The sequence below is a fragment of the Oryx dammah genome, unplaced genomic scaffold (assembly GCF_014754425.2).
Source record: "Oryx dammah isolate SB20612 unplaced genomic scaffold, SCBI_Odam_1.1 HiC_scaffold_11232, whole genome shotgun sequence".
Classification (NCBI taxonomy): Eukaryota; Metazoa; Chordata; class Mammalia; order Artiodactyla; family Bovidae; genus Oryx; species Oryx dammah.
The window spans coordinates 6,643,880-6,671,825 of NW_024080625.1; the positions used below are offsets into that span (position 1 = coordinate 6,643,880).

Below are 27,946 nucleotides of genomic sequence, written 5' to 3' on the forward strand. Positions count from 1 at the left end.
AGATTCTTAACCATTGGACCACCAGGGAAGTACCCCAAATGAATTTTGATTCAGTCAATAGTTATTCTTATGTCACTGTGAAGTCAAGTAATGTACTTTGAATCACTGCTCCTTTCTTGAATAACTCTTTGATTTTCCTAGAGTTAATAATTGCATCCTTTAAAAATTTGCTTAGTTTCTTTTAACATTCCAATTGTTATTTTTTCTCTTAAGCTTGAACAGTTATATAAAAGCTCTATGAATTTTTTCCCCTAAATGCTCAGATAGTTTATCTTTCCTGAACTGTTCCCAGAGCCACCCACCCCCAAACCATGATCTTCTCCCTCTGATCTGGTTAGGATGAACTTAACCTTGCTGATCATTCTCACATCCTGTGAGGTCTTTTCACTCAATTTCTTTTGATGACTTTTTCTTGCATCTCATTTACTTTTTTTTATTTACTCTTTTATATGAAAGCACTTTTCCCTGTATCTTCTTGAAAGATGAAGAATGGGGGATTCATTTTTCCTTTTGTGCAAATCTGAAAATGTCTTTAGTCAGTCCTCATATTTCCTTGATAACTTGGCCAGTTATAGACTTCTAGCAGAAAAATAATTTCCCTCAGAATTTTAAGGCATTATCTTATTCTTTAGCCTTTTGAGAAATCTGGTGATGCTGAATCCTTGTTGTAAGTGCCTTTGACTCTGTGCCTATGCCACTGAAACTTTGGTATCCTTGTCCTTGTTGTTCTGATATTGTGTGAAGTGGTTTAGTGTGTGTGTGTTAAAATTCAGTTTGTTAGGCATTCTATGCTATGCTATGTGCTGTTCTTAGTCACTCCGTCATGTCTGACTGTCTGTGACCCCATGGACTGTATCTCTCCAGGCTCCTCTGTCCATGGGATTTTTCCAGGCAAGAATACTGGAGTGGGTTGCCATTCCTTTCTCTAGGGATCTTCCCCACCCAGGGATTGAACCCAGGTCTCCCACATTGCATGCAGGTGGATTCTTTATCATCTGAGCCACCAGGGAAATCCATATGCATTCTATAGGCCTTTTCATTAAGGAGATTTGTGCTGAGAAAATCAATTTTATTATTTCTTTGGTAATATCTATGCAACTATTTCCTTTGTTTTTCTTTTCTTCAACTTTTTCTCACTGAATATTAGAGTTTTTGAATTGATCCTCTAGTTCTTTTGTTTTTATTATCTTATGTTCTATCTCTATCATTTGGTTTTACTTAATGGGAAACTTTGTCAATGTCTAAGCCATCTCTTGAGTTACTAATGTTATTACATGTTTAATTCTAAGTTTTTTCTTGCCTTCTCATTATTTGGGGTCATACTAGTCTATTCTTTTGTCCATATAACATCTAGTCTACCTCTCGTTAATAACTGTTTTTTGAGGGGAGAGTCTCTCTTAATTGACTCTTTACACTTTGGATCCTTTTTTTTAGGATAAGAATGGAAGTGGTTTTCTGGTTTTCCTAAGGAAGTTTTTTATTTTTTCTAAAGTTGATAATCCTCTGCAGCTCATTCTTACTTAAGAGTTAGGCAATAGAGACTTGATATAAAGCTGCATTTGGATAGAGTTTAGTGCCTGGTGATTTTCCCTGTAAGTCAGTATTTTAGATCTTTTCTCTTGGAGTCTCCGTTTCTCAAAGAAGGACCCTGGAATGCCTTGCCTGTGAGCAAGAGTACTATTCCCTCAGAGACCAAGGGTCAAGAATTCAATGTGCAGAATTCCCTGTTCGTCCTCCAGCATCCTCAGCTCTGGGGCTCCCATATTTAACTTCTCTGTAGAATAAACCCCTAATCTACCCTCATAGCTCAGTTTGTAAAGAATCCACCTGCAATGTAGGAGACCCCAGTTTGAATCATGGGTCGGAAGATCTGCTGGTGAAGGGATAGGCTCCCCACTCCAGTATTCCTGGGCTTCCCTTGTGGCTCAGCTGGTAAAGAATCCACCTGCAATGCGGGAGACCTGGTTCGATCCCTGAGTTGGAAAGATCCCCTGGAGAAGGGAAAGGTTACCCACTCCAGTATTTTGGCTTGGAGAATACCATGGACTCTATAGTCCATGGGGTTGCAGAGTCAGATAGGATTGAGCGATTTTTCACTCACTGCCTACGGAGGAGTGGAGGAGTTGTAGCTTTCCTTGTTGCATCCAGGTACTGAGCCACTCACTGGTCCTGCTGGTACAAGGTTGTCTTACTTTACATTAGTCTTTTCTCTTCTTGCATCTTCTATTTTATTTACTTTGATATTGTGGGTTGAAAAAGAAAATTGATCAGGGAGGGGAAATGAATACATACGGTCGCTCCACCATTTTTAACTGAAATTGATTATGGATTTTTGACTATGGATTTATGTCTATTCACCTTCTATTCTATTTTCTTTTCTTTCTCTCGACTCTGAAATAACTTGAGGTATGTCTGATGTGTTTTTTAGTATCTTGGTAAACAGAGTTTTTTTTTTTTGCAGGAAAAACAAGATAGGATCTTACTGAAATTCACTGAAAGTGGTTATCCTCCTTCTCTCAGCTATGAATGATTTGTAAATGTAAGAGCATTGAACAGTGCACCTGTTCCATTCAAGTGTTTAATAGAGAAACCTACACCATAGGTTGTATTTTCATGACCTATTTTATATTTCCTGAGGATCTGGGAAGGAAGAAAAAAGACAGGGGAAAAGAAGTTTAATATGACTTTAGAGTATTGTGTCAAGCACTGTTTTAGATTCATTCATCCATTATCACCTTTAATCTCACAACTACCCTGAGGTGTAGGTGTTGTTATTGCTGCTTTATGATGAGAAAACTGAGGACCAGCAAGGTTAAGCATCTAGCCCAGGGCTGTTCAACAGCTGACAGTTGAGGTTCAAGTGTAGGTCTGTGATTCTAATCTATATGTCTTTTTTATTATTCTATTTTCCACATCACAGTAGTAAAAACTATAAAACCCAACCTTAAATTTTAACATAAATAATTTACTTTTATCTTATTAAGGTAATTTAAAAATTAGCATAAGATCACTCAGAATTAATCCCGATAACACTCTCACAAGTTTTATTGCATATGACAAATAGACATAAATAGGTGCTCTGGATATTGTTCCTTTAATTTCAACCTTGACTTTTCCCTTATCAAAGCCTTCATAGAGCTCATTTTTTATTTCTCATCAGAGAGTTCTCAGTACATATTCCTTTTCAGACCCTTATAACCCTACTGGAAAGCAAACTTCTTGGCTTGACTTCTGTTAACTCTCACAGCTAGTGCAAAAACATTTGAAGAAACTTAAAATGGTAGATCCTGCTATTTTGTTAGCACTTGATTTTAAGGATTTTGTAAATGTTACCATAGTAAGTAATGCCTTGAAAATCAATATATTTTTAAAGGTATCCGTTATTTTTCTGATTTCCTTAACTTTTTATGGCCCACCCAAACTGAATAGTTTTCTGCTTTCTTCCATTAAGGAAAGGAGATGCTCATGGTTCTGAATAAGCTCCCTGGGGATAAAATAGGAGTGGGTTTGCATCATGGAATGTGCCATACCAGCTAACAAAAGTAACATCCCAGTCGTCATTTATATAAAAACATCAAGAAAAAGTAAAAGCACAATAATGGCCCGTAACAAATTGTTAAAATTAGACAAGATTTATACTAGTCTCGTATTGAAAATAACATTTTTTCCCTCAGTTCAGTCAGTTCAGTCACTCGGTATTGTCTGACTATTTGTGACCCCATGTACTGCAGCACGCCGGGCCTCCCTGTCCATCACCAACTTTCGGAGTTTACTCAAACTCATGTCCATTGAATCGGTGATGCCATCCAACCATCTCATCATCTGTTGTCCCCTTCTATTCCTTTCTTCAATCTTTCCCAGCATCAGGGTCTTTTCCAATGAGTCAGTTCTTCAAACGAGGTGGCCACAGTATTGGAGTTTCAGCTTCAGCATCAATCCTTCCAGTGAATATTCAGTACTGATTTCCTTTAGGATTGACAGGTTGGAACCCCTTGCCATCCAATGGACTCTCAAGAGTCAACACTACAGTTCAAAAGCATCCATTCTTCAGCTCTCAGCTTTCTTTATAGGCCAACTGTCACATCCATACATTACTACTGGAAAAACTAGATGAACCTTTGTTGGCAAAGTAATGTCTCTGCTTTTTAATATTCTGTCTAGGTTGGTCATAGCTTTTCTTCCAAACAGTAAGTGTCTTTTATTTTTTTATTTTTTTTTCCTTTTTAAAAAATTTTTTTTTTTTATTTTACTTTACAATTCTGTATTGGTTTTGCCATACATTGACATGAATCCACCACAGGTGTACATGCGTTCCCAAACATGAACCCCCCGCCCCCCCCCCCCCCACAACATCTCTCTGGGTCATCCCCGTGTACCAGCCCCAAGCGTGCCGTATTCTGCATCAGACATAGACTGGCAATTCGATTCTTACATGATATTATACATGTTTCAATGCCATTCTCCCAAATCATCTCACCCTCTCCCTCTCCCTCTGAGTCCAAAAGTCCGCTATACACATCTGTGTCTTTTTTGCTGTCCTGCATACAGGGTCATCATTGCCATCTTTCTAAATTCCATATATATGTGTTAGTATACTGTATTGGTGTTTTTCTTTCTGGCTTACTTCACTCTGTATAAGAGGCTCCAGCTTCATCCACCTCATTAGAACTGATTCAAACGTATTCTTTTTAACGGCTGAGTAATACTCCATTGTGTATATGTACCACAGTTTTCTTATCCATTCATCTGCTAATGGACATCTAGGTTGTTTCCATGGCTGCAGTCACCATCTACAGTGATTTTGGAGCCCCCAGAATAAAGTCTCTGCTACTGTTCCTCATCTATTTGCCATGACATAATGGGACTGGATGCCATAATCTTAGTTTTCTGAATGTTGAGCTTTAAGCCAACTTTTTCACTCACCTCTTTCACTTTCATCAAGAGGCTCTTGAGTTCTTCTTCGCTTTCTGCCATAAGGGTGGTGTCATCTGCATATCTGATGTTATTGATATTTCTCCCGGCAATCTTGATTCCAGCTTGTGCTTCTTCCAGCCAAGCATTTCTCATGATGTACTCTGCATATAAGTTAAATAAGCAGGGTGACAGTATACAGCCTTGACATACTCCTTTCCTGATTTGGAACAAGTCTGTTGTTTCATGTCCAGTTCTAACTTCTGCTTCCTGATCTGCATACAGATTTCTCAAGAGGCAGGTCAGGTGCTCTGGTATTCCCATCTCTCTCAGATTTTCCACAGTTTCTTGTGATCCACACAGTCAAAGGCTTTGGCATAGTCAATAAAGCAGAAATAGATGTCTTTCTGGAACTCTTACTTTTTCGATGTTCCAACAGATGTTGGCAATTTGATCTCTGGTTCCTCTGCCTTTTCTAAATACAGCTTGAACATGTGGAATTTCATAGTTTATGTACTGTTGAAGCCTGGCTTGGAGAATTTTGGGCATTACTAGCGTATGAGATGAGTGCAATTGTGCACTAGTTTGAGCAGTCTTTGGCATTGCCTTTCTCAGGGATTGAAATGATCATTTCCAGTCCTGTGGCCATATAATTGTAAAGATTTGTGTTACTCAGAGAGTCAATAAAATCTCTGAACAGGAAGTCTTTGGATGAGTTCCACTTGCTAAGCAGATTTTATAGAGGAGTCTGAAATGTGCATTACTACTTTGTAATACACACAAACCATACTATTAGACAGAAAGTTAAAACAATAAACTATATTAAAACAATAAACTATAAGTTTTAAATTAATAGCAGTTTTTCTTGACAATTTTTTGCTACAAATAGTGCTTACATTTTGAATTAGAATTACTTTACTATTGCTTCTAGCACAATAAACATAAGTTCAGTAACTTTTGTTTCTGGGTTTTTAATGACTGTTTGTCAAGTCTTATTGCTGAAGAAAAGGAATCCAATTATTGAATATTTTAGTTATCATTTACTGGGATGATTTTTCATTCTGATTTTCTAATATTTGTGTGTGGAAAATAATGTATAATAAGTGAAAATTTCTGTATAAAGTAGTTGCTTGAGTTAATGCAATTTTTCTTTGGGTTTTACATTAAAAAAATAATCACAAAACTTTTCCATATTATAGTAAATGTCTTTAAACATTACTTACAATTGAATTAGCCAAATGAATTATGCATGAGATAATCATGTTGCATTGATTAGCTTTGAACTGTAAATGTATTTTGTGTGTGTACACAAATATATACATAGATACTCAAAAATAAAATTTTAGAACATGAAATAGAAATTAAAATGTTCTAATTTTATGATGATATAAATGTAGTGAAAATTTATTGGATATGTTTGTTATTAGCATATGTTTCTTTGTCCTTTAAGTTGAAACTCAAACATCTTTGCAAATAAACCTGACTTGAAATATTTCAGATGTCTGAATTTACAAATTTTAAATATAATCAGATGCGGTACAACTGAATGAAATATTTCAGTAGTACATGTTTTAGAAACCAAATGCTGTCTTGGGTTGTTAAAGCTACACAGTCAAAGGGTGTCTGTAACAGGTTAAAAGGGAAATTTTCAGACTCCATTAAACTTTAAAACTCTAAGTATAATCTTTCAGGAAATACTGTGAATGGGGTCCCTGTTGATAGATTTAGTATCTTACTCCTTACTGCACATATGCATCGAATTAAAGGAACAGTAGCAGTACTATTTTATAGAGTTGACACTACATTTAATATGCATATTTTGACTTTTGTGTGTGTGTGCTTCTGTTTAAACACAGAGATACTCTATTATACTTTGGCTGTTTCTTGCTATGTTAATGTTTTACTTCTCTAATAATATAGGAGCTCTATTTTAAATAGTATTCTACCATTGTAGGGAATGCTCTTAATTACAAAGTAGTTGTACAAAATTCATATCTAAAGTTTTTCTATGCATGCATGAGTGCTAAGTTGCTTCAGTTGTGTCCCATTCTGTGTGAAACTATAGACTGTAGCCCACCAGGCTCCTCTGTCCACGGGATTCTCCGGGCAGGAATGGTGGAGTGCACTGCCATGCCCTCCTCTAGGGGATCTTCCTGCCACAGGGATCAGATCCATATCTCTTGTGTCTCCTGCATTGGCAGCAGGATTGTTTTTTTACCTCTAGTGCCACTTTGGAAGCCCACAGTTTTTCTGTAGTGGGGCTTTTCTCTTAGTGGATAGTTATCATTGGCTTCCTGAAATTTCAAAAACCATGCTGCTCCTGGGTTTAGGTTTGGCCTGTTTTTGTTTGTTTGTTTAGCTTCTCTATTCTTAAAAATCAGAAAGAAAAAAATGGAACATATATATTCAACAGGATATCTAATTTCTGGTCTGTTTGACCTGAAGCTCTATTATTTACCTTTGTAATATGTCATTTCATAGACAAATCTTTTGTTTCATTAGTGTTACAAAGACATTTAACATGATCACCAAAATGTCATTCTAAAAAATTCTCTAGAAAAATAATGATCAAAAATATCTCATGAAAAAAATTTTAAATTTAGCTTTGCTACAGAAGTAATCACTCACCTAGAGCCAGACACCTGGAATGTGAAGTCAAGTGGGCCTTAGGAAGCATCACTATGAATAAAGCTAGTGGAGATGACGGAATTCCAGTTGAGCTATTTCAAATCCAGAAAGATGATGCTGTGAAAGAGCTGCCCTCAATATGCCAGCAAATTTGGAAAAATCAGCAGTGGCCACAGGACTGGAAAAGGTCCATTTTCATTGCAATCCCAAAGAAAGGCAATGCCAAAGAATGCTCAAACTACTGCACAATTGCACTCATATCACAATCTGGTAAAGTAATGCTCAAAATTCTCCAAGCCAGGCTTCAGCAATACGTGAATTGTGAACTTCCAGATGTTCAAGCTGGTTTTAGAAAAGGCAGACAAACCAGAGATCAAATTGTCAACATCCACTGGATCATGGAAAAAGCAAGAGAGTTCCAGAAAAACATCTATTTCTGCTTTATTGACTATGTCAAAGCCTTTGACTGTGTGGATCACAATAAACTGTGGAAAATGCTGAAAGAGATGGGAATACCAGACCACCTGACCTGCGTCTTGAGAAACCTATATGCAGGTCAGGAAGCAACAGTTAGAACTGGACATGGAACAACAGACTGGTTCCAAATAGGAAAAGGAGTACGTCAAGGCTGTATATTGTCACCCTGCTTATTTAACTTATATGCAGAGTACATCATAAGAAACACTGGGCTGGAAGAAGCACAAGCTGGAATCAAGATTGCTGGGAGAAATCTCAATAACCTCAGATATGCAGATGATACCACCCTTATGGCAGAAAGTGAAGAGGAACTCAAAAGCCTCTTGATGAAAGTGAAAGAGGAGAGTGAAAAAGCTGGCTTAAAGCTCAATATTCAGAAAATGAAAATCATGGCATCTGGTCCCAACACTTAATGGGAAATAGATGGGGAAACAGTGGAAACAGTGTCAGACTTTATTTTGGGGGGCTCCAAAATCACTGCAGATGGTGACTGCAGCCATGAAATTAAAAGACGCTTACTCCTTGGGAGGAAAGTTATGACCAACCAAGATAGCATATTGAAAAGCAGAGATATTACTTTGCCAACAAAGGTCCATCTAGTCAAGGCTATGGTTTTTCCAGTGGTCATGTATGGATGTGAGAGTTGGACTGTGAAGAAAGCTGAGCACCGAAGAATTGATGCTTTTGAACTGTAGTGTTGGAGAGGGCTCTTGAGAGTCCCTTGGACTGCAAGGAGATCCAACCAGTCCATCCTAAAGGAGACCAGTCCTGGGTGGTCTTTGGAAGGAATGATGCTAAAGCTGAAACTCCAGTACTTTGGCCACCTCATGCGAAGAGTTGACTCATTGGAAAAGACTCTGATGCTGGGAGGGATTGGGGGCAGGAGGAGAAGGGGACGACAGAGGATGAGATGGCTGGATGGCATAACCGACTCTATGGATGTGAGTTTGAATGAACTCCGGGGGTTGGTGATGGACAGGGAGGCCTGGCGTGCTGCAATTCATGAGGTCACAAAGAGCTGGACACGACTGAGAGACTGAACTGAACAGAAGTATATGATAGTTTAGTTTTGTTTAGTACAAAACAAAGATAAATAATACATATTCCTACAGAGAAATCACATTAATACTTTTGGAGTTGCCACAAGGACTAAGAAAAACACAATGAATCCTCTCAAATTGTTTCAAGAAAGACTTTTCAAATACCCAATTATGTTTTAGCTACTATGATATGTCTGTGTTTAAATCCTCATCACTCCATTTTATTGCTTGTAAATTGATGCTTCTCATTCAGTTGCACTTGTCTTGATGGAAAGGACTTTGGGTTTGTAGTAAGAAGTTGTATTGAATGATGGCATTTCTATGAGTTTAGGTCTCCCAAAACAGACTCTGTTGAACCCCTTTGTCACTTGGTAGCAGATTTTTCTTGGTTGTCTGAAGAAGTTAGCTAATATCTGCCATACCATAAGCAATCAGGTAGACATGACATCCAGTCATCCAGTTGTGAGCTTTTACTTTTGCAACTAATGACTATGAACCTTGCTATATATGAAACAAAGAGATGATGCAATATCTAGAAATAAAGTAAAAAATTGTTTCTTCATCAGATTGCCTAATGACTTAAGAATTAGTTTCGAAAAACAGTCAGAAAAATCCAAAAATTTTGAAAAGCAAAGATAAATTGATTAATAGAGCTTCCCTTGTGACTCAGATGATAAAGAATCTGCCTGCAATGTGGGAGACCTGGGTTCAATTCCTGGATTGGGGATATCCCTCAGAGAAGGGAAAGGCTACCTACTCCAGTATTCTTGCCTGGAGAATGTCATAGACAGAGGAGCCTGGCGAACTACAGTCCATGTGGTCGCGAAGAGTCAGACATGACTTAGTGACTAACACTTTCACTTTCAACTTATTATATTCAGTTTTATATTTTCTTGTTAATCATTTTTCTATAACATCATTTTTTGTAAAACTAAAGTGAAGGTATTTCTGATAGCTGAAAAACCAAATGGCATAACTTTAACCATCCCTGAAATGGTTTGTGAAAAAGTGTAATATTGAATAAAATGTTTACAATAGCACTGTCAAATTTTGATAATAGTTTAATATTTTCCTTATCAGCAATTGAAGAAGAGTGTTAAGGAAGCTGTAATTTTATTGTTACAAGATACTTCTAGTTATGAAGAACTGACCATGAATGACTAACTCTGCTCACTTTAAAAATGGGGTCATCACCAAATTTACTGACTGAAGTCCATTTAGAAAAGTGGAAATTATTTAGGCTATATATCAAATTAATTTAGAAATTGTAAATGAAAAACCAAGAATCTATATGAATGGTTGAGTTTTTCTTTAAAATCTGTACTTTCACTGATTGGTTGCTTATCTTGATAGTCATTAAAAATATTTAATGTAGAACTTGCAGTTGATGTTAGAGCTCTTTTCTAATATTAGGTATTTATAATAATGATTTTCTAAAATTAAGAATCAAATGTTAGTTTTAATACTTATCCTTAGAGTTGTTTAGCTAAAATTTACATAAGGAACATAGAAACAAAAATATATTCCTTTGTTCATAGAGAACACTATGCAGGAGCATTGAAATAAACATTTCTAGTCAAATTTCTAGTCTAGATACTTTTCTAAATGTATTTATAAATGGTATGTCAGTGACTCCGTCTTGTCTGACTATTGACAACCCCATGGCCTGTCGTCCGCCAGGCTCCTTCTAGTCGAACTTAATTAAAATAATTGGTAATCAATTCTTACACTTAACCTTTGATTTCACTTGTTATTCAGTAGGCCAAACTTTGCGTTCTTTTTTTTAATCTACTTCTTAGCTAAAATTGAGGGTGACCATTGCTATGTAAAATAAGCATTAAATTTAAAAGATATCATCTAAATCAACTCATGTACCACCAGTGAAATAGCTATTATTTTAGAAGACCTATGGTTCATGGGTTGCAAAGAGTCGGACACGACTGAGTGACTGAACTGAACTGATGGTTCATGGTACACAGGAATTACTTCCTCCTCTGAGACGAAGAATAGTTCCTAACACATTTAATTAGAAATGAGTGATTCTGGGTTCTTTCCATTTTTCGTGATTTCCTACAGTAGGTCTGTTCCAGGAGCATTTTATAGTCTAGCAGGTAAATGAGACATGCAACAGGTAACTGAGTATTGAGGTATAAATGCTGTGTAAGAGCCACACCTAATCTAGTCTGGGCTCTGATATCAGGAAAGGAGGGAGGGAAAGTAATTTAAAATTTAGCATTGAAAAATTTGCAGGGATGCAATGGAAGAAAGGTGTTAGGATCGGAGGAAATGACATGTACAAAGGGATGGGGATGAGCAAAGCATTTTCCAGGTAATGATATTCTTTATGTCATCTTCCCATTCTCTTTTACATTATGAGAGACATTTTCAAGGTTGTCCTGCATGTAATCAACATTGTATTTTGCAGGATTCTTTATTAATTTTATTTTTACATTTTGCTATAGCTTTATAAGTTCTTTAGAGTTTTCTGAGTTTGGTCATTTCTCTTGTTTAAAAAATCCCTTTCTCCTCACCTCTGTGCCATGTCATGACACATGCTCAGTTGTGTTCGGCTCTCTGTGACCCCATGGGTTCCATGTAGCCTGCCAGGCTCCTCTGTGAAACTTTGCAGGAATTATGAAGTGCGTTGCCATTTCCTCCTCTATTCCTTACCTTTACCCAGACATTTATATGAAATAGTTATTCTTTTACTAATATTACATATGAAAAATAGGGGTTGAATGAGATTTTAAAAATCACCTAAAGTCACCCAGTTTGTTGTCAATAAAAGGCAATTTACACATGGCTAATGTACAGTGTAATAGTTACTTTTCAGGGCTATTTTTTTTTCTAATTAGGATACAAACTAATTAACCCAGTATCAGTATATTTCCCAGTACTTTCAGAGATGATAGAGACCTAGATCACAGTTAAAATTTATGAAAGTGCAATGCGCGCTTGTGCACGCGCAGACACCCACACCCACACCCACACACACACCCATGGTTTCCAATTTCCTAGAACTGGAGCTAGATAAACTTCATTTCCTTATTTTATTTTGTCTTGCAATTTAAGTTTGTAGAATTAATCAACAAGTTTCTCACAAATTGTCTATTTATTCTTCTATAGTATTCTTATATGTAAACAAACAGAGCAATAGCCCACATTTATAATATCAGAAAGAATCTTATTCTGTAGTTATATACAACTTCACTTGAAAAACTAGACTTGTTCCAAAGTTAATCATGTGAGAATGGACTCATTAATTCCAACTGTCCATTTTGGGATTGAATGTGCCATCCAGCCTGCACAATTCTGGGTATTTCATTGCATTTTTAGGGCTTGCAAATTCTACATTTGTTTCAAATGCTCTGTTTTCCTTAAATAGGCACATGTCTTCACCTAATTTATAAGAATAGTCAATTCAGGTTACTTGTATTTAATGTCACCACTTCCTGTAACTACTCCTCTACAGTATTTATGGAAAAATCTCAGAAAATTGTCTGTCAAAGGTGTCGAGGTGATTTTTAAAGAAAAAATCTGAGAAGCATGCTGGAAATGAGTTATACAGTGTTAATATATCTTCAAGGAGATAAAATTGTATCAGGGACATAAAATAGAGAAAAGCAATGAAAAGAATTACTGGGATCCCAGAGAAAAGAACGGCCAAGTTGAGTCTTTCTACCAAATAAACTATTTTTTAGAATCTTTACAACTCAGAATGTTTTGTGGTTTGAGAGAAGGAAAGTAATATTTCACTACTTATTTACACTGTGACTGCCTCATTCCAACTAAAACATGACTCTTTGCATAACATATTCTCTTACTTAAATCCCCACATGAAATTCATCAGACATGACAAAATAATATATCTATTCAGATCTTGGGGAAAAAGTTCTTTAAAAGTGTTATTGAAGCATAATTTACTTAGCAATTCTTTGATTTTATATTTTTTGTCTATCTTTCCTAGAGGACCTTGAGTTTAATACCAATGAATATATTTCATAAGCTGTTTTAATAAGTTATTTTAGAGTTTAATAAAAACAAATTAGAACTGCTTGCACCCAGGATCAACATCAATTAATCAGCTGATATTTATTGAACCTACCAGTTGTGGGTCACCTGGGTGATCTAAAAGGTCCTTGACATCTAGAACTTTGGGTAGATAAAGGATGAGACAAAAATACAAAATGATGAAATGCTAAAAGCAGAGTGAGACAGAAGAGTTCAGAGAAGTGAATGATATGTGTCCATGGAGTTGACTTTAAGCTTTAAGGATAAATACTATTTAGAAATGCCAGGGCAAGTGAGTAGTCCAGGTAAAAGGAAAGAATACCAGTCAGGCATTGCTGTGAGTGAAGATGTCACCTTAAAGGGAAAGTAATCATATTATGCCTAATTAGAGCAAAGGTTGTGTGTTGAATAGAAACAGAATACGAGGTTGGAAAGGGATGTTGACTGAAATTTCGTGGATCAAGAAAGCAAAGAAGGTGTAAGTTTGGTTTACTACTAAAGACAATAAGGATGCATTGTCAGTTGTTGAGCAAAGAAAAAAAGCAGTGTGCTTAAAATTATGGTTAAGGGTAGTCTTGGTTACAGACTAGACTAACAAAGAAGAGAAAGAATCAAAGGAGACTTTGAGTTAGGTGAGGAGAAGCCAGTTTCACTTCAGTAGTGAACTATAGTGTCACCGTTTACATTCCGTACAAACATGTTGCTTATAGAGAAAATGTATTGTTCATTCTAAAGTAATGTCTTTGGCTTAATGTCTCCTCTGGCGTTACATAGTTTTGTAAGTGAATTGGTCATTCTTATAAGAAATATCAACAATTTACTGCATGTTTACTGTGAGATTCTTGGATTCTTGGCACTGATAAAAGAACTATGAGAATGCTGACAAACAGAGACAAAAGGGTAATATCTAGATAAGACACATCAAAAAAATATATAAGACCATCCACCTTTGTCCATCAACAAACCTACATCTTCAAGACTGAGTTTAAATATCACGTCTTTCTGAGTATTTACCAAATATCCCATAAAGAAATGGCTATTTTTCATGATTGTCTTAATCATAAATTTTATTGTATTATTTTAATGGTTTTTTTTTACTGTTTTGTATTTTTATTCTGATCTTTATTGAGTAATATTATTTAAGACGTACTCTGGCATTTATTCATTTAATAGGTGATATGTGTCATCTGGATTATAAGCACTTTGAGGATAAATCAAAGGAAAGAGTTGTTTAATGAATCTATATTTATATGCTACTTTTAGTATATTATAGAAACATGATAATATTCACAGAAAGAGTAAAATAATAAATGTTTTCCAATCTTCCATAAGTATTGCTGCATTCATATCATGAATATTCACAAATGATTACTGTTTAAAAGGAACATTCAGGGAGAGTAATGAATGCTCTTTTGTTCAAAAGGTCACAATCGAAAAGTTAGAAAAAATAATATGAACCTGAGAAGAAAAACTCTTTGTGTGTCTGTGTGTGTGCGTGTTTTAAAATGCAGCTTAATATATTTTTAATTGAAGTATAGTTGATTTACAATGCTGTGTTTGTTTCAGGTGTAAAGCACAGTGATTCAGTTATATATACATGTATATCTATTATTTTTCAGATTCTTTTCCCTTATAGGTTAATACAGAATTTTGAGTACAGTTCTCTGTACTATGCAGTAGGTCCTTGCTGGTAAAAGCGTTCTTCTGTGTGTGAATATGTATGGATACTCTCTGATAATATATGCCTGGTATTCAACAGTATGTGATTTTTAAAAGTTTAGTATGCTTTATACTAAAGTATAAAATATGTTATATTCTTTGAAAAAATAAATGCTGAAGTAAAGAAGCAGGCAGGGAAGTGCCTAAGATAAACAGCTAGGAGAAGTATGTCATAAAGAAAGGTAGATCTGAAAGAGAAGATCAATAGCAAGAAAGAATGAACACAATACAATTGATGAAGATCCATTAGCAATTCACACAGAATTAAATATGTTTTAAGTCACATGTAAGGGTGTAGGTGTTAAGGGAAAGAGAACATCTCAGATATGGTAATAAGTCTTAATAATCAAGGCAACAAGTTCAATTAATTGCCTATTCAAATGGGATATAGCATTGCAAATCTAATAAAGGTAAATTACCCTCAAACTATTCATTGTTTAATTTAAAATATTTAGGCAATTTATAGTCTCTATTAGATATACAGTCTTTGAACTCATACATAAAATGCATAATATATTATCTAATGTTCTCAGAACTCAGTATATGTTTCTAAATGAAACCATATGTGACCAGCTATCCCAGAAGAATGACAGGAGTTATCTGGAATCCATGTCTTCTTAGCTTAACTCTTCCCTGGTGCATATATGATGCTGAGAATTATCAACATCCTGAGAGTTTATGAAGGAAAATGGTAGGAGAAGCTAATATTCACTGAGGATGCACCATGTGTAACAGGACCAGACATTCCATATGCTTTATCTCATGTTAATCTTCATAATAAACCAGTAATATGGTGAAATTATCATCTTTATAATGAAGAAACCGAGGCTTGGACAAGGGGTGAAATATCCCTAACATCACCCAGCTAGTAAGTGGAAGAGCTGGTATTTAACGCCAGAGCTCCAGCTCTTCTCCTCTGCACTGACTTCACTCATTAAATGGTAACTTGTTGAAAACTGAAGCCAAATTATTTTTAACCTGTATCTTTACAGAGATTTTAGTTAAGTTTTCTGCTGAATAGTTTGGAGGGTTTGTGTTGGAATGATACCATTGCCAGACTGATTTAAAAAAAACCTCAACTGAATCATGCTTAAAAAAAATAAATTTGGAGGATTTCCCTGGTGGTCCGGTGGTTAAGAATCTACCTTCCAATGCAGCAGATGCAGGTTCAATCCCTGGTCGTGGAACTAAGATCCACCCGCTATGAAACAACTAAGCCCTCTTGCCATAACTGGAGAGTCGTGTGCTGTAACTAGAGTCTGTGCACTGCAATGAAAGAGACTCAATGCTGCCAAATAAATTAATGTATTGAAAAAAATTTTCTTCTCTCTCATATTTTCCTACATTGAGTTTTTTATTTTTTTAACATTCAAAGCATAGTTTGCACTGTGGCAAGACATATAGGGTTAAAAATAGAGTAGGACATGACCGTACAGAATTGAAAGCAAGTTTTTTATTAGAATATGTGTGGTAACAGTAGTTAGTTGCAGATAGTCTTTAACCTTAAAGGAGCTAAAGCATGTATGTGCCAGAAGAGTGCTTGGTGTATGGAAGATAACCAATTCTTTTTATTAAATACATGGTTACCTTATGATACCAACATTGATTTATGGTCTAGGGTAGACTGGCAAATTTTAAATTCTCTCCTTAGAAATATCAAAGTATAATTTGATGAAAATATCAAAGCAATGATGTTTTGATTGTTTCATTTCCTGCTTCTTATAGATAAATCAGTCAAGGTAAAATGAATCAAGTGTATTCATATTTATCTTCCAGTGCTCAGCTTCCTGTGGTAAAGGTTTAAAATACCGTGAGGTGCTTTGCATTGACCAGTTCCACAGGGAATTAGAAGAAAAATATTGCAGTCATCTACAGAAACCTCGGACACATAAAGCTTGTAGGTCTGTCCGATGCCCTTCATGGAAAGCCAACAGATGGAAGGAGGTATGTAAGATGTTTTACGGTTATATACGTATGTTTGCATTTAAAAAGAAAATCTTAATTCATTCTGCATGCTTTCAATAACCTTGAAACTTTTATGCCACTAAATGTATTTTATTCTATTACACATTTTTTTCACACTATGCTCTGAATTGATATTATACAGTGTTAACACATTTGCTAAGTTCATAGTTTAATAACAAATTAGTCTTGATTAGTTTGGAGGCTATAAACTTTACAAGAAATTCTGTTACTGAATACAAGGGAGGCTACCAATGATTATAACATTATTCCAGGTGGTCTAACAGTAAAATACATATGTTGAGGTATTTAGTAACTGCCTTGTTACCACACTGAAGTCTTGGATTTGAGCTAAGGTCTACGGGGTCGCACAGAGTCGGACACGACTGAAGTGATTTAGCAGCGGCAGCAGCAGCAACTTGGAAAAGGGACTGGTAAGTTCCACATGGATCGTAATTGGAGATGGTTTAAGAGTTAGGGACATGCCAGAACAAGGGAGCCTGGCTGGTCTAAGGCCAGAGTGGACAGACTTGGAAAGACTCAGCAAAAGCAAAGCTTATACTGAGAAGAGAACAGGGCTAAGAATGTCAGGTTATAGAAGAAGGCTGATGGATACTTGCTTTGGCACACTCAGAGAGGTAAACTCCAAATCTAAACTTGGAAAGGCATATATTTGAATGTGATTGTTCAGCAAAGGCCAGCGTGGGTAATAGTAAAGAGGAGAAAAACATAAATGAGGCCAGAAATGTTAACCAGAATAATTTCCTGAGGCTTGATGTCAGTGGGGCTAAGCTTTCTCAAAGCTACCTGGCTGCTTGCTGCTGTATCTCAGGGTATGTATCCATCTCTTAAAAGAGCTAGTCCTGCCATGGGAAAAAGAAACCCATCTTCTGCTGATGGAACTTCCTTGTCTTTGCCTGATGTAGGAGCCACATTAGGAAGATAGAGGCTCAGACAGGAGCTGGAAGTGGGCTTCCCCTGGGCCCCTAAATTTTATCCTTCACTCCTTGAGATTGGAGCTTCCCAGGTGGTGCTACTGGAAAAGAATCCACCTATCAATGCAGGAGACTCAAGAGACATGGGTTCGATCCCTGAGTTGGGAAGATTGCCCTGGAGGAGGGCATGGCAACCCACTCCAGTATTCTTACCTGGAAAATCCAAGGATAGAGGAGTCTGGTGGGCTACAGTCCATGGGGTCGCAAAGAATCGGACACGACTGAAGTGACTGAACACGCACACACAGTAAATGAAATTATTTTTCATGATTTAGCAGGGACCATGATTTTAAAGATTTCACATTAATCTGTTCTATTTAGTGAATGCCACTACTACCCACTAAGTTGTTCAAGAAAGAAACACTGGGTCTATCCTGTTTCCCTTGACCCCACAGTTAGTTATTCCCTGCAGCTGCTGCAGCTGCTGCTGCTGCTGCTGCTAAGTTGCTTCAGTCGTGTCCAACCCTGTGCGACCCCATAGACGGCAGCCCACCAGGCTCCCCCGTCCCTGGGATTCTCCAGGCAAGAACACTGGAGTGGGTTGCCATTTCCTTCTCCAACGCATGAAAGTGAAAAGTGAAAGTGAAGTCGCTCAGTCGTGTCCGACTCTTAGCGACCCCATGGACTGCAGCCCACCAGCCTCCTCCGTCCATGGGATTTTCTAGCCCTAGCTTCTCTCAATTCTTCCATCAGAGTCACTCTTGAGTCTCCATGGCAATCACCCCAGTCCAGTTCATCATCATCTGTTTCCAGGTGACTTCATAACATATATTTTTGTCATTATTTACTTACATATAGTATGAGCTCTGGAAGAAGTCTTAATTCTTCTATGACTTAGTTTAAAGTCTTTGTGAGTATATGCTCAGTTGTGTCCGACTCCTTGCAACCCCATGGACTGTAGCCCACTAGGCTCCTCTGTCCATAGATGTTTTTGGGCAAAAATACTGGCCTGGGCTGCCATTTCCTCCTCCTGGGGATCTTCCCAATCCAGGGATTGAGCCTGTGTCTCCTGTGTTTCTTGCATTGGCAGGCAGATTCTTTACCACTTATCTAACCATGCCTACTTCTTCAGCATTATAACAGGCCTCGAAATCTTAGACACAATGGATATCTTGTTCACTAAGTGCCCAGCTTAGTATGGAGCTACATACTTCTTACTTTGAATTCTATAATTCAGTTGCAAAAAAAAAAATAAAAATAAAAAGGACCTGCCATCTGTTAATTTATACATTTGTCATGTTGTGGTTTTGCTTAAAGTAGGGGTAGGCTTTATTTTTTCTGGACCAAGATGTGGCAGGTAATGACAAAGCAGCTTTCCACTGGAGAGGTAAACGTTCCAAAGGCCCTGCACCCAGCACATGGCAGAAACCTTTCAATTCTGTTGTCAGGTGGGAGATGCTGGAGGATGGGAGTGGGAGAGACTCCCCTTTTGGCCACCAGTAGCCCTGGTGATCCCCAGGACTCTTTCGCTGCCTTGCAGCTGCTGTGGTTGCTATTCATGAGGGACTCTTCTTGACCCTTGACCTCCAGTCCCACAATAGTAAATCAATCACTGGTGCTAACAACTCAGTGTTGGCTTGCCACCAAGTCTGAAATTATGTAAGATTCACTAAAGGAACATATTCCAGGAGTTTGTAAGATACAGATATGAATATGTAAAGACTATAAAAAACACAGATGCTTTTGTACAGACTCAACCTTCTTCTCTTTGAATTGGTTTTCCTTGTTATAGAAATTAACTTCATACACCCACACAGAACCCAAAACTCTGCCAGAAACAAATGACCACTTGTGAAGTCGTTGGTTTTTGATTTATTCTATAAAAAGTACCCCCGTGGAGTTAACGATCGCAGGCTGTTGCTGCGCTACATATAATAATATATTTAACAGAAGCGTAATTTCAGAGGTAGTTAAGAGATAATTACTGGTTGCTACTTTGTTCTGGCTGCATAAATTGTAACATTGCTTTAATAGCACTCACTAGAAAATAATTTCATTTTATTACTATTTTACATTAGACCTCTAATGGAAAGATTTGTTTGGCAAATTGTGACCACAGAGGTGCTCAATGAGTTTTGAAGTTAACACTTCTGAGTTGGTATTTGATATCATTGTTTTTAATGAAAGGATTTAGTAATGCATTTTAATGACTGCAACCAAACAGGAACAAACATAACTGCATAGAGTTCTTTGTCTCCTGGGTCCAGATGTATGCCATTAGATGTAACAGAAATACTAGAATCATTAAAAAAAAAAAAAAAAAAAAAAGCTCATTTTTTTCTTTCTGGAACCAGACATTTTTTATTTATGTTTTCACCTAATTTTATCCATTTGAGAGTACCAGCTTTACTTATAAATTCAAGTTTTTAAGGCTAGGCTGGTGTTAGATTCCTCATGTCTCATGCTTAGTTCAGTGCCATCAGAATGTAGTTTACATGCTCAGAAAAAAGTTGTTCAGAATTCTCCCCTCCCCTTGATCAAGGGAAACCTGCTCGACAGCTTAGAAAGGACCTAATCTCAGGCCTTGCTATTGAATCAAAAGCCTTGTGACGACAGTCACTTACTTGGTTCCCCTTCTTAGAGACCCATCATTTTCTTTCTAGTATTTTAAGATCAGAGCTGGAACCAAAGGTGATATGAGTTCCAAAAATCTCAGATCTATTGGTTAGTGCCCCCTTTCCCAAACCCTCTGATCAGGAAAAAACTTTTTTGGAAACTATCTGCTAAATGCTGGCATGTTTAAGTGATTTCGTATTTCTGTAATTCCATATTTTATATATTTCCAATACACACAGATACACGCATATATGTATATAGTCATACTTGAAAAATTTCCACTGTATACATATATATCTTTTATAATCTACAAAGATAGTGAACCTTAAGCTCCCATGGGCCCCTTATCTTTATACCCAGGTTGAGTGTTTCTTCTGGGAAGACAGCTTGGAGCCCAAGGTGAAGGAGGATGTCTCTGCTCTGGGAATGGGTGAATATGCCTCTCAATCTTTTCTAGCTAGTGCCAGCAATTCTGTTTTTGCATTTGTATGCTGCCTGTGAAATCTCTTCGTTTATCATCTTTCTTGATACTTAAGACAGTCTGTCTTTGAGTGGGCTGAGATGACTAATACTCTTTGGTTTGAGGCATGTGTTGAGAAATTTTTCAAGGCAGGGATAATTGTATCTCTGTAAGAAAAGTGAAAAAATGGGACTAGGCAGGAAGCAGCAAGGGTCAGTGACCTCCTAACACTGTGTGAGAGACTTCTGTATTCCTCACAGTTGTTGGGATTATTCATTATGTATATGAGGAAACAAGGCTTAAATGGTTTAAGTAGCTTGTGCAGGTCACTGGCAGGAAGTGATGGGGAGAGGGGTGAGCATTTGAATACTGGTCTGAGTTTTCCCTACTGTAATGGTAGTTTTCCCTACCATAATTATTTTATTTTTATCATTTTACATTAGCTTGTCTTTATATTTTCTTAGCAAACTTTACTTCCTTAGCAACCTATTGCTCCTCTTACAAAGCACCTAAAGTCAACAATTGCAGAATGTTGCTGGGCTACACATAATAATGCATTCAAGAGAAATGCAATTTCCATGTTGTGTTGAGTTCAATACGGGCTTATTTTTATATAAAAAAGTCTGTTGCATCAATTTAAGGTATACATGGATGTCACACATCATAGGTAAATAATTGAAGGTTCTATTGATCATGTATTAAATCACTAGCAACATATTGAAAGAAAGTGAAAGTGAAGTCACTCAGTCGTGTCCGACTCTTTGCGACCCGTGGACTATAGGTCACCAAGCTCCTCCATCCATGGGATTCTCCAGGCAAGAATACTGGAGTGGGTTGCCATTTCCTTCTCCAGGGGATCTTCCCGATCCAGGGATCGAACCCAGGTCTCCCGCATTGCAGGCAGACACTTTTAACCTCTGCACCACCAGGGAAACCCTTGAGTAGATTACATTAATAGATGAAGTGTTCATATCTTTGCACTAATAAATTCTGCTCAGATTTTTGGAATAGTACCTATTCTGAGACCTACACTAAAAGAAAAGTCTTGGCAAATTACCAAATCCCCAGAGAAGCACAATTGAATTGTAACTAGTCTGTATAAGTTCCATTGTATTCTGTTGCAAGCTGGAAAAGCCCTGATTATTAGTGGCTTGAACTCGAAGACATTTATTCTTTACACAATAAAATCAGAAAGTCACTAGATTTAAGTTAGATTCAGGAGTTCTACAATGGCAAGTGTGCTGGATTGTCATCTCTGTAGTTCTATTGATCAACTGCTAAAGGTCGTAAAATAGCTGCCACAGTTCCAGGCCTCACATCTTGATACTTACTCACATGGAAGTCAGTGTGTATTTGTCCTATGTTGGTAGGGAGGACAGATTCTAAACAGTGGGTAAAAGTTTAAAGAAGAATATTTCAGCTCAATATAAGAGAGAATTTGCGAACTTCAGAGTCAGCCAAACCAAAACCAGAATGCTTTTAGGATATAGTGAATATATGAAGCTATGGAAGTCTGGATGGATTTGATGTTCATTCATTCACTACTGCTGTAAAATAATTTCAGTATTGAAGAGAAATTGGAATTAGATATTTCCAGAGTCTTTTTAAACTCAAAATCCTCTACTAGTGCTCCAATACTGATTCACTTGAAATAAAATATAAATAATAATATAATATTATTATATAATTATATAATAATAATATAAATCTTACAAATAACTGACTGTAATAAAATCAAAATCTTATTCCATTAACAGGAAATTATAAATAATGCATCAAGGAAGGAGTTTACTATTACATTTTAAATGATTATTTAAATGATTATTTAAAATTATGTTAAATGACAGAGTGAATTAGCATTAATGAACCCATTTTGGCAAAGCATGTTCTAACATTTCTTCATCTCTGTTCTGTAGTAGCTAACATGGCTATTGTACCTGTGGATTGGCTAAAATTTATCTTCTACACTTCCACTGTCCAGGCTTGTGTTGGACAGTTGTAGTGTTGTAGTACATTTATGCATAAGTAGGAAATTTGGCAGACTTTTCCTATCTGAATTAAATTATACAGTGGTGGTGAGTTAGTGCCTTAAATCAATTATTTGTGTCATACATGTAATAATAGCCTCAAATTGCCTTCATATGAGTTACTTGGATTTTTAAAGAAAGACAACATTTAATGTGCTTATAAATATGTGGCTCTATAAAGCTGTTGAATAAGGTTGCCTATTTTGGACTTAAGGGTATACCTTGGGAGGTCATTCTAATAGTAATACATTGCTGGAGTTAAGAGTGAGTTGTTATATCTTCACACCATTTACAACTGGAAGAGGAGCTGATGGGAAAAGGCCATAAGTTCTCCTTTGGAAATGTTGAATTTGAGATGCCTTTGACAAATCTATGTAGAAAACACATGAAAATCTTGTCAATATATAAAAAAGTGTAAAAAGTAGAGTTAGTTGTTCATCTGTGTCCAACTCTTTGCATTCCCATGGACTGTAGCCCTCCAGGCTCCTCTGTCAATTGAATTCTCCAGACAAGAATTATGGAGGGGGTTACTATTCCAGCTGGAAAGAACAGATTTAGAAATTATTGGTATATAGAAGAAATTGCTTAGAGAGACCTCATAAAGTATAAAGAGAAGCAAGTTATAAACCCTGGGAAACACTAACATTTAAAGGCTAAACAAAGAAAATAGAGTCAATTAAGGACTCAAAGAGAAAAGTACCTGGAACCAGAGAGGACTGAAGCCAGAATGGCTCAACAGAACATGGTTAGTGGTGTTGAATGTGTCAGTGAGATTAACTAAGAAAAGACATGAAAAGTTTTTGTTGGACTTGGCAGTTAGGGTTATTGATGACACTAAGCTAAGAAATATTTCACTTAAGCAATGGGTTCTCTTCTCTGTTCAAATCTGAAATATATCAGTTTAGTCTTTTATATTCTTCTCTCTTAAAAAAAGAAAAGAAAAGCAAGCAGTAGTCCAATAGTCCAGTTTTTTCATTTTTTTTTTGTTGTTGTTTGTTGGTTTGTTTCCTTTGAGCATGAGCTCCACAATAGTAGTTACTCGGGGCCTCAGTGGAGTCTTCTAAACCTGTGCTATGGTCAGTCAGGATCAATCAGCAACTTGGATTATTGAATAACAGAATATTATATTTGTCTGACAAAACTTTTTACTAAGCTGTCTTTTGTTTATTTCTTTTTCAGGAATATTTTTTTTTCAGGTTTAGAGGTAGAAAGTTTTCTAAATATAGTTTATATTTCTGTAATTATTGCTGGAAAATGTTTGCAGGAGTCTTATTTTATAGGCTAAACATTTTCACCAGAGGTTCAAATAAGCAAAACCACATCCCAACATCTTTGCCTGCTTAATATTGTACCCTGGACAAAATACACAAAATAATATGTGATTATTATCTGCATACAAAGGAGCCATTTTTTTAAAAAAATACATTCAACAAGTTGGCAAAATTCAACTGCAAAAGCATTAATTGAGGGTTAGTATAAGTAACTTACGGGCTTCCCAGGTGGTGCCAGTGGTAAAGAACCAGCCTGCCAATGCAGGAGACATAAGAAACACGAGTTCGATCCCTGGGATGGGAAGATCCCCTGGAGGAGGGCCTGGAGAATCCCAGGGACAGATGAGTCTGGTGGGCTATCGTCCATGGGATCGTGAAGACTCAGACACAACTGAAGTGACTTAGCATGCATGTATAAGTAAGCTACATAGATATGCAGAATATTCTTCGTAAGTTAAAAAATAATATAAAAATTCTCTTTTGAGTCAGTGGTTGCTATTTACAGACACAACACAAAAAACTAAATTTAAAGGGACCTCTAGAGTAAAACTGCTATAAGAATCTATTACAGAAATTTGAATCTATCAAGTGAACTAAGTTTTTTAGCATTTGGGGCTTTAAAAGTTTTTTTAAGTTCATGATGAAACTATATTCTGCAGATAAATATTTACTGTTAGGAAAGAGAGATCAGTGACTCTGGGAATCTTGTATAAATAAAGACCTTAATGAAAAACCTGAATTTTTATCCTTATACTATCACAGTTGGGAACAATGATAAGGCCCCACATAACACTCAATATGACCTCCAATCCCTTCTGGAATAACAAAGAGTATAAAAACCAAGCTCACAAATTAAATAAATACCCTTAGACATTGTCCATACTTTATTACTATTGGCATCACAGCTCTTGGTTGTGGTCAGGCTCTGTTGTTTTATGGCTTGGCCTTGTGGAGCTGAAAAAGCCCTGAGAGGCTTCCAAGTCCTTCTCTGTTCCCTGGAGGCAGCACAAGGAGAGTTTGGAAAGAAGTGAGCTTAAATCTGCCTCACCAGTGACTCCAGTCAGCAGCTCAGGCAAAAGACTTAACATCTCTGAGACTCAGGACCTCAGTCTGGTACTTCCTTTGAAGATCTACTGTCAGTAATAAATGTGTGGAACAAGTTCTATGAAATTTTACAAACAACGCAAAATCTTCTTTTTGCAGATAAGGCAAATGAGATCTGGAGAGGTTAAGGCAAGGTTGCCTAGGTAAACTGTAAGTTGACACAGTTTCCTCAAACACCTCTCTATTGAAATATAATCATGTCAACAAATATTAGGACACCCATGCTATAGTACCTATTGTAGGTATAAAGATGAACCCAAACTTGGAACTTATTGTTGCTTTGAGGGAAATTATGCATACAGTGTAAGGATTTAAATAATTTTCAAAAGCAATGTAATAGTAGAATAGTTTGATTGAATGTTGTGGCAAATTTTGTAGATACTAAGCATGTTTAAGTCAGAAGAGAATTACCAATTCGGATAGAGTATCAGGTCATAGTTTCTATACGACTTGAATAAATATTGCAAAATAAAGAACATCTATTTGTGTATTCGAATAGCTGCTCCAGACCAGACAATGTTAAAAATACTTCCTGCGTGTATTTTCTTATTCGTGATATAATACCAGGCTACGTTAAAAGAAACAAGAAAATAGGTCATGACTCTATTTTGTGATTTTTACATAATTTTATATTTGTTAGTTGATTATGGAGAAGGCAATGGCGCCCCACTCCAGTACTCTTGCCTGGAAAATCCCATGGACGGAGGAGCCTGGTAGGCTGCAGTCCATGCGGTCGCTAAGAGTCAGGCACGACTGAGCGACTTCACTTTCACTTTTCACTTTCATGCATTGGAGAAGGAAATGGCAACCCACTCCAGTGTTCTTGCCTGGAGAGTCCCAGGGACGGGGGAGCCTAGTGGGCTGCCGTCTGTGGGGTCGCACAGAGTCGGACACGACTGAAGCGACGTAGCAGCAGCAGTTGATTATTCAAATCGTTTGGGCTTCTTCACAGTGCTCTGTGACCTGCGGCTCCGGAGTTCAGCAGAGGGATGTGTACTGCAGACTCAGAGGAGTTGGTCGGGTGGCGGAAGAAAAGTGTGATCCGTCCAGGCGGCCTTATTTTCAGAGAGAGTGTTGGCATCGGGACTGCATACAGTACCACTGGGCGGCAGGAGAGTGGTTGGATGTGAGTATTGTCAGGTAAACTTTTCACACAGCCGTTCAGTGAGAGAGTGTTTTCATTTCATCATTGTGTTTCTAGTGCTCAATATCGTGTAAGAAAAGAGAGACATATCGGCAAGTGAAGTGCATGGATGCACAAAACATTCAAGTGAGTGAGAGTTTCTGTGACCTCGCGACCAGACCTCTCGCGGTGAAAAAGTGCAGAAACTCTCCCTGCAAGTATATCGTGCTAACAGGAGACTCATCCCAGGTAAGGCAAAGAAAGGAAGTTGAGGATTTTCACTCTTAAAAAGTAAAATTGAGTCTCAAATTTGATACAGTTGAAACTGCGTCTGAATTTGAACATGGGAGCGGGTCATAGTGTGTATATTAACCTAAGGAATAAAAGCACTGGGAGATTAGATGGTGCAAATACAGGAATAGTGACATGCATGTTAAATTCTGGTGCATTTCTGGAAGTGTCAAGTCGTGATAACTGTGAAACCAACTACCAGGAACAGTTTGGCATCTGGGCCTGCATAGTTGGCTGCTTAAAAAAATTTTTTTCTTCCAGTTTTATTTAGGTATAATTGACCCACAGCACTGTACAAGTTTAAGGTGTATATATGAAGTATATACTTTATTTATTTATTTATGGAAACAGATTGCTATCATATCTTGGATGTTGTAATTAATGGTGCTATGAATATTGGGGTGCATATATTGTTTTGAGTTAGTGAATCATATGGTAATTCTACTTACAATTTTTTGAGGAAACTCTATAATATTTTCCACAGTGAATGTACCAATTTATATCTCCACCAGAAGTGCATGGGGGTTACCTTTTTTCCACATCCTTGCCAACACTTGTTTTTTTTAAATCTTTCTGTTTATAGCCATTCTGACAAGTATGAGGTGATGTCATGGTTTTGATTTGAATTTCCTTGATGATTAATAATGCTGAACATTTTTTCATGTGTCTGTTGGCCATCTGTATGTCTTCCTTGGAAAAGTGTCTATTCAGGTTCTCTGCCCGTTTTTTAGCTGGACTGTTTGCTTTTATTTATTTTTATGATACTGAGTTGTGTAAGCTTATTTATTATCAGGTGTACTTTTGCAAATATATTGTCCCATTCGGTAGGGTGCCTTTTCATGTTGTTGATAGTTTCCTTAGCTATGTAAAAGATTTTTAATGTGCTGAGGACCCACTTGTTTGCTTTTGCTTTTGTTACCCTTGCTTAAGGAGATGTATACAAAAAAAAAAAAAAAAAGAAAAAACACTGCTAAGCCTGGTGTGAAAGAATATATTACCTATGTTTTCTTCTGGGAGTTTTATGGTTTCAGGCACTATATTTAAATCTCTAGTCATTTTAAGTTTATTTTTATATAAGTTGTAAGAAAGTTGTCCAGTTTCATTCTTTTGCATGTAGCTGTCCAGTTTCCCCAATGCCATTTATTGATAAGACTGTCTATTCTCCGTTGTATATTCTTAGCTTTTTTGTTGTTTGATTGATCACATAAGCATAAATTTATCTGGGGGCTTTCTGTTCTGTACCATTCATGTATGTGTCTGTTTTTATGTCAGTATCATAGAGTTTTTTTTTTTAATTTTTACTTTACAATTCTGTATTGATAGAGTTTTGATTACGATAGCTTTATAATATAGTTTGAAAGCAGAGTTTGA

At 36.8% G+C, this 27,946-nt stretch overlaps 1 protein-coding gene across 1 annotated transcript in view; it reads left to right on the forward strand.

Annotated features, from left to right (window-relative positions):
• LOC120861268 (A disintegrin and metalloproteinase with thrombospondin motifs 20-like) overlaps positions 1-27,946 on the forward strand; it is a 204,904-nt gene that overhangs the window by 132,391 nt on the left and 44,567 nt on the right. Inside the window, exons 29-31 of the mRNA XM_040236892.1 lie at positions 16,563-16,730; positions 26,114-26,287; positions 26,363-26,533. Of these exons, the coding sequence (XP_040092826.1) occupies positions 16,563-16,730; positions 26,114-26,287; positions 26,363-26,533 (513 nt within the window). The remainder of the gene's footprint in view (positions 1-16,562; positions 16,731-26,113; positions 26,288-26,362; positions 26,534-27,946) is intronic.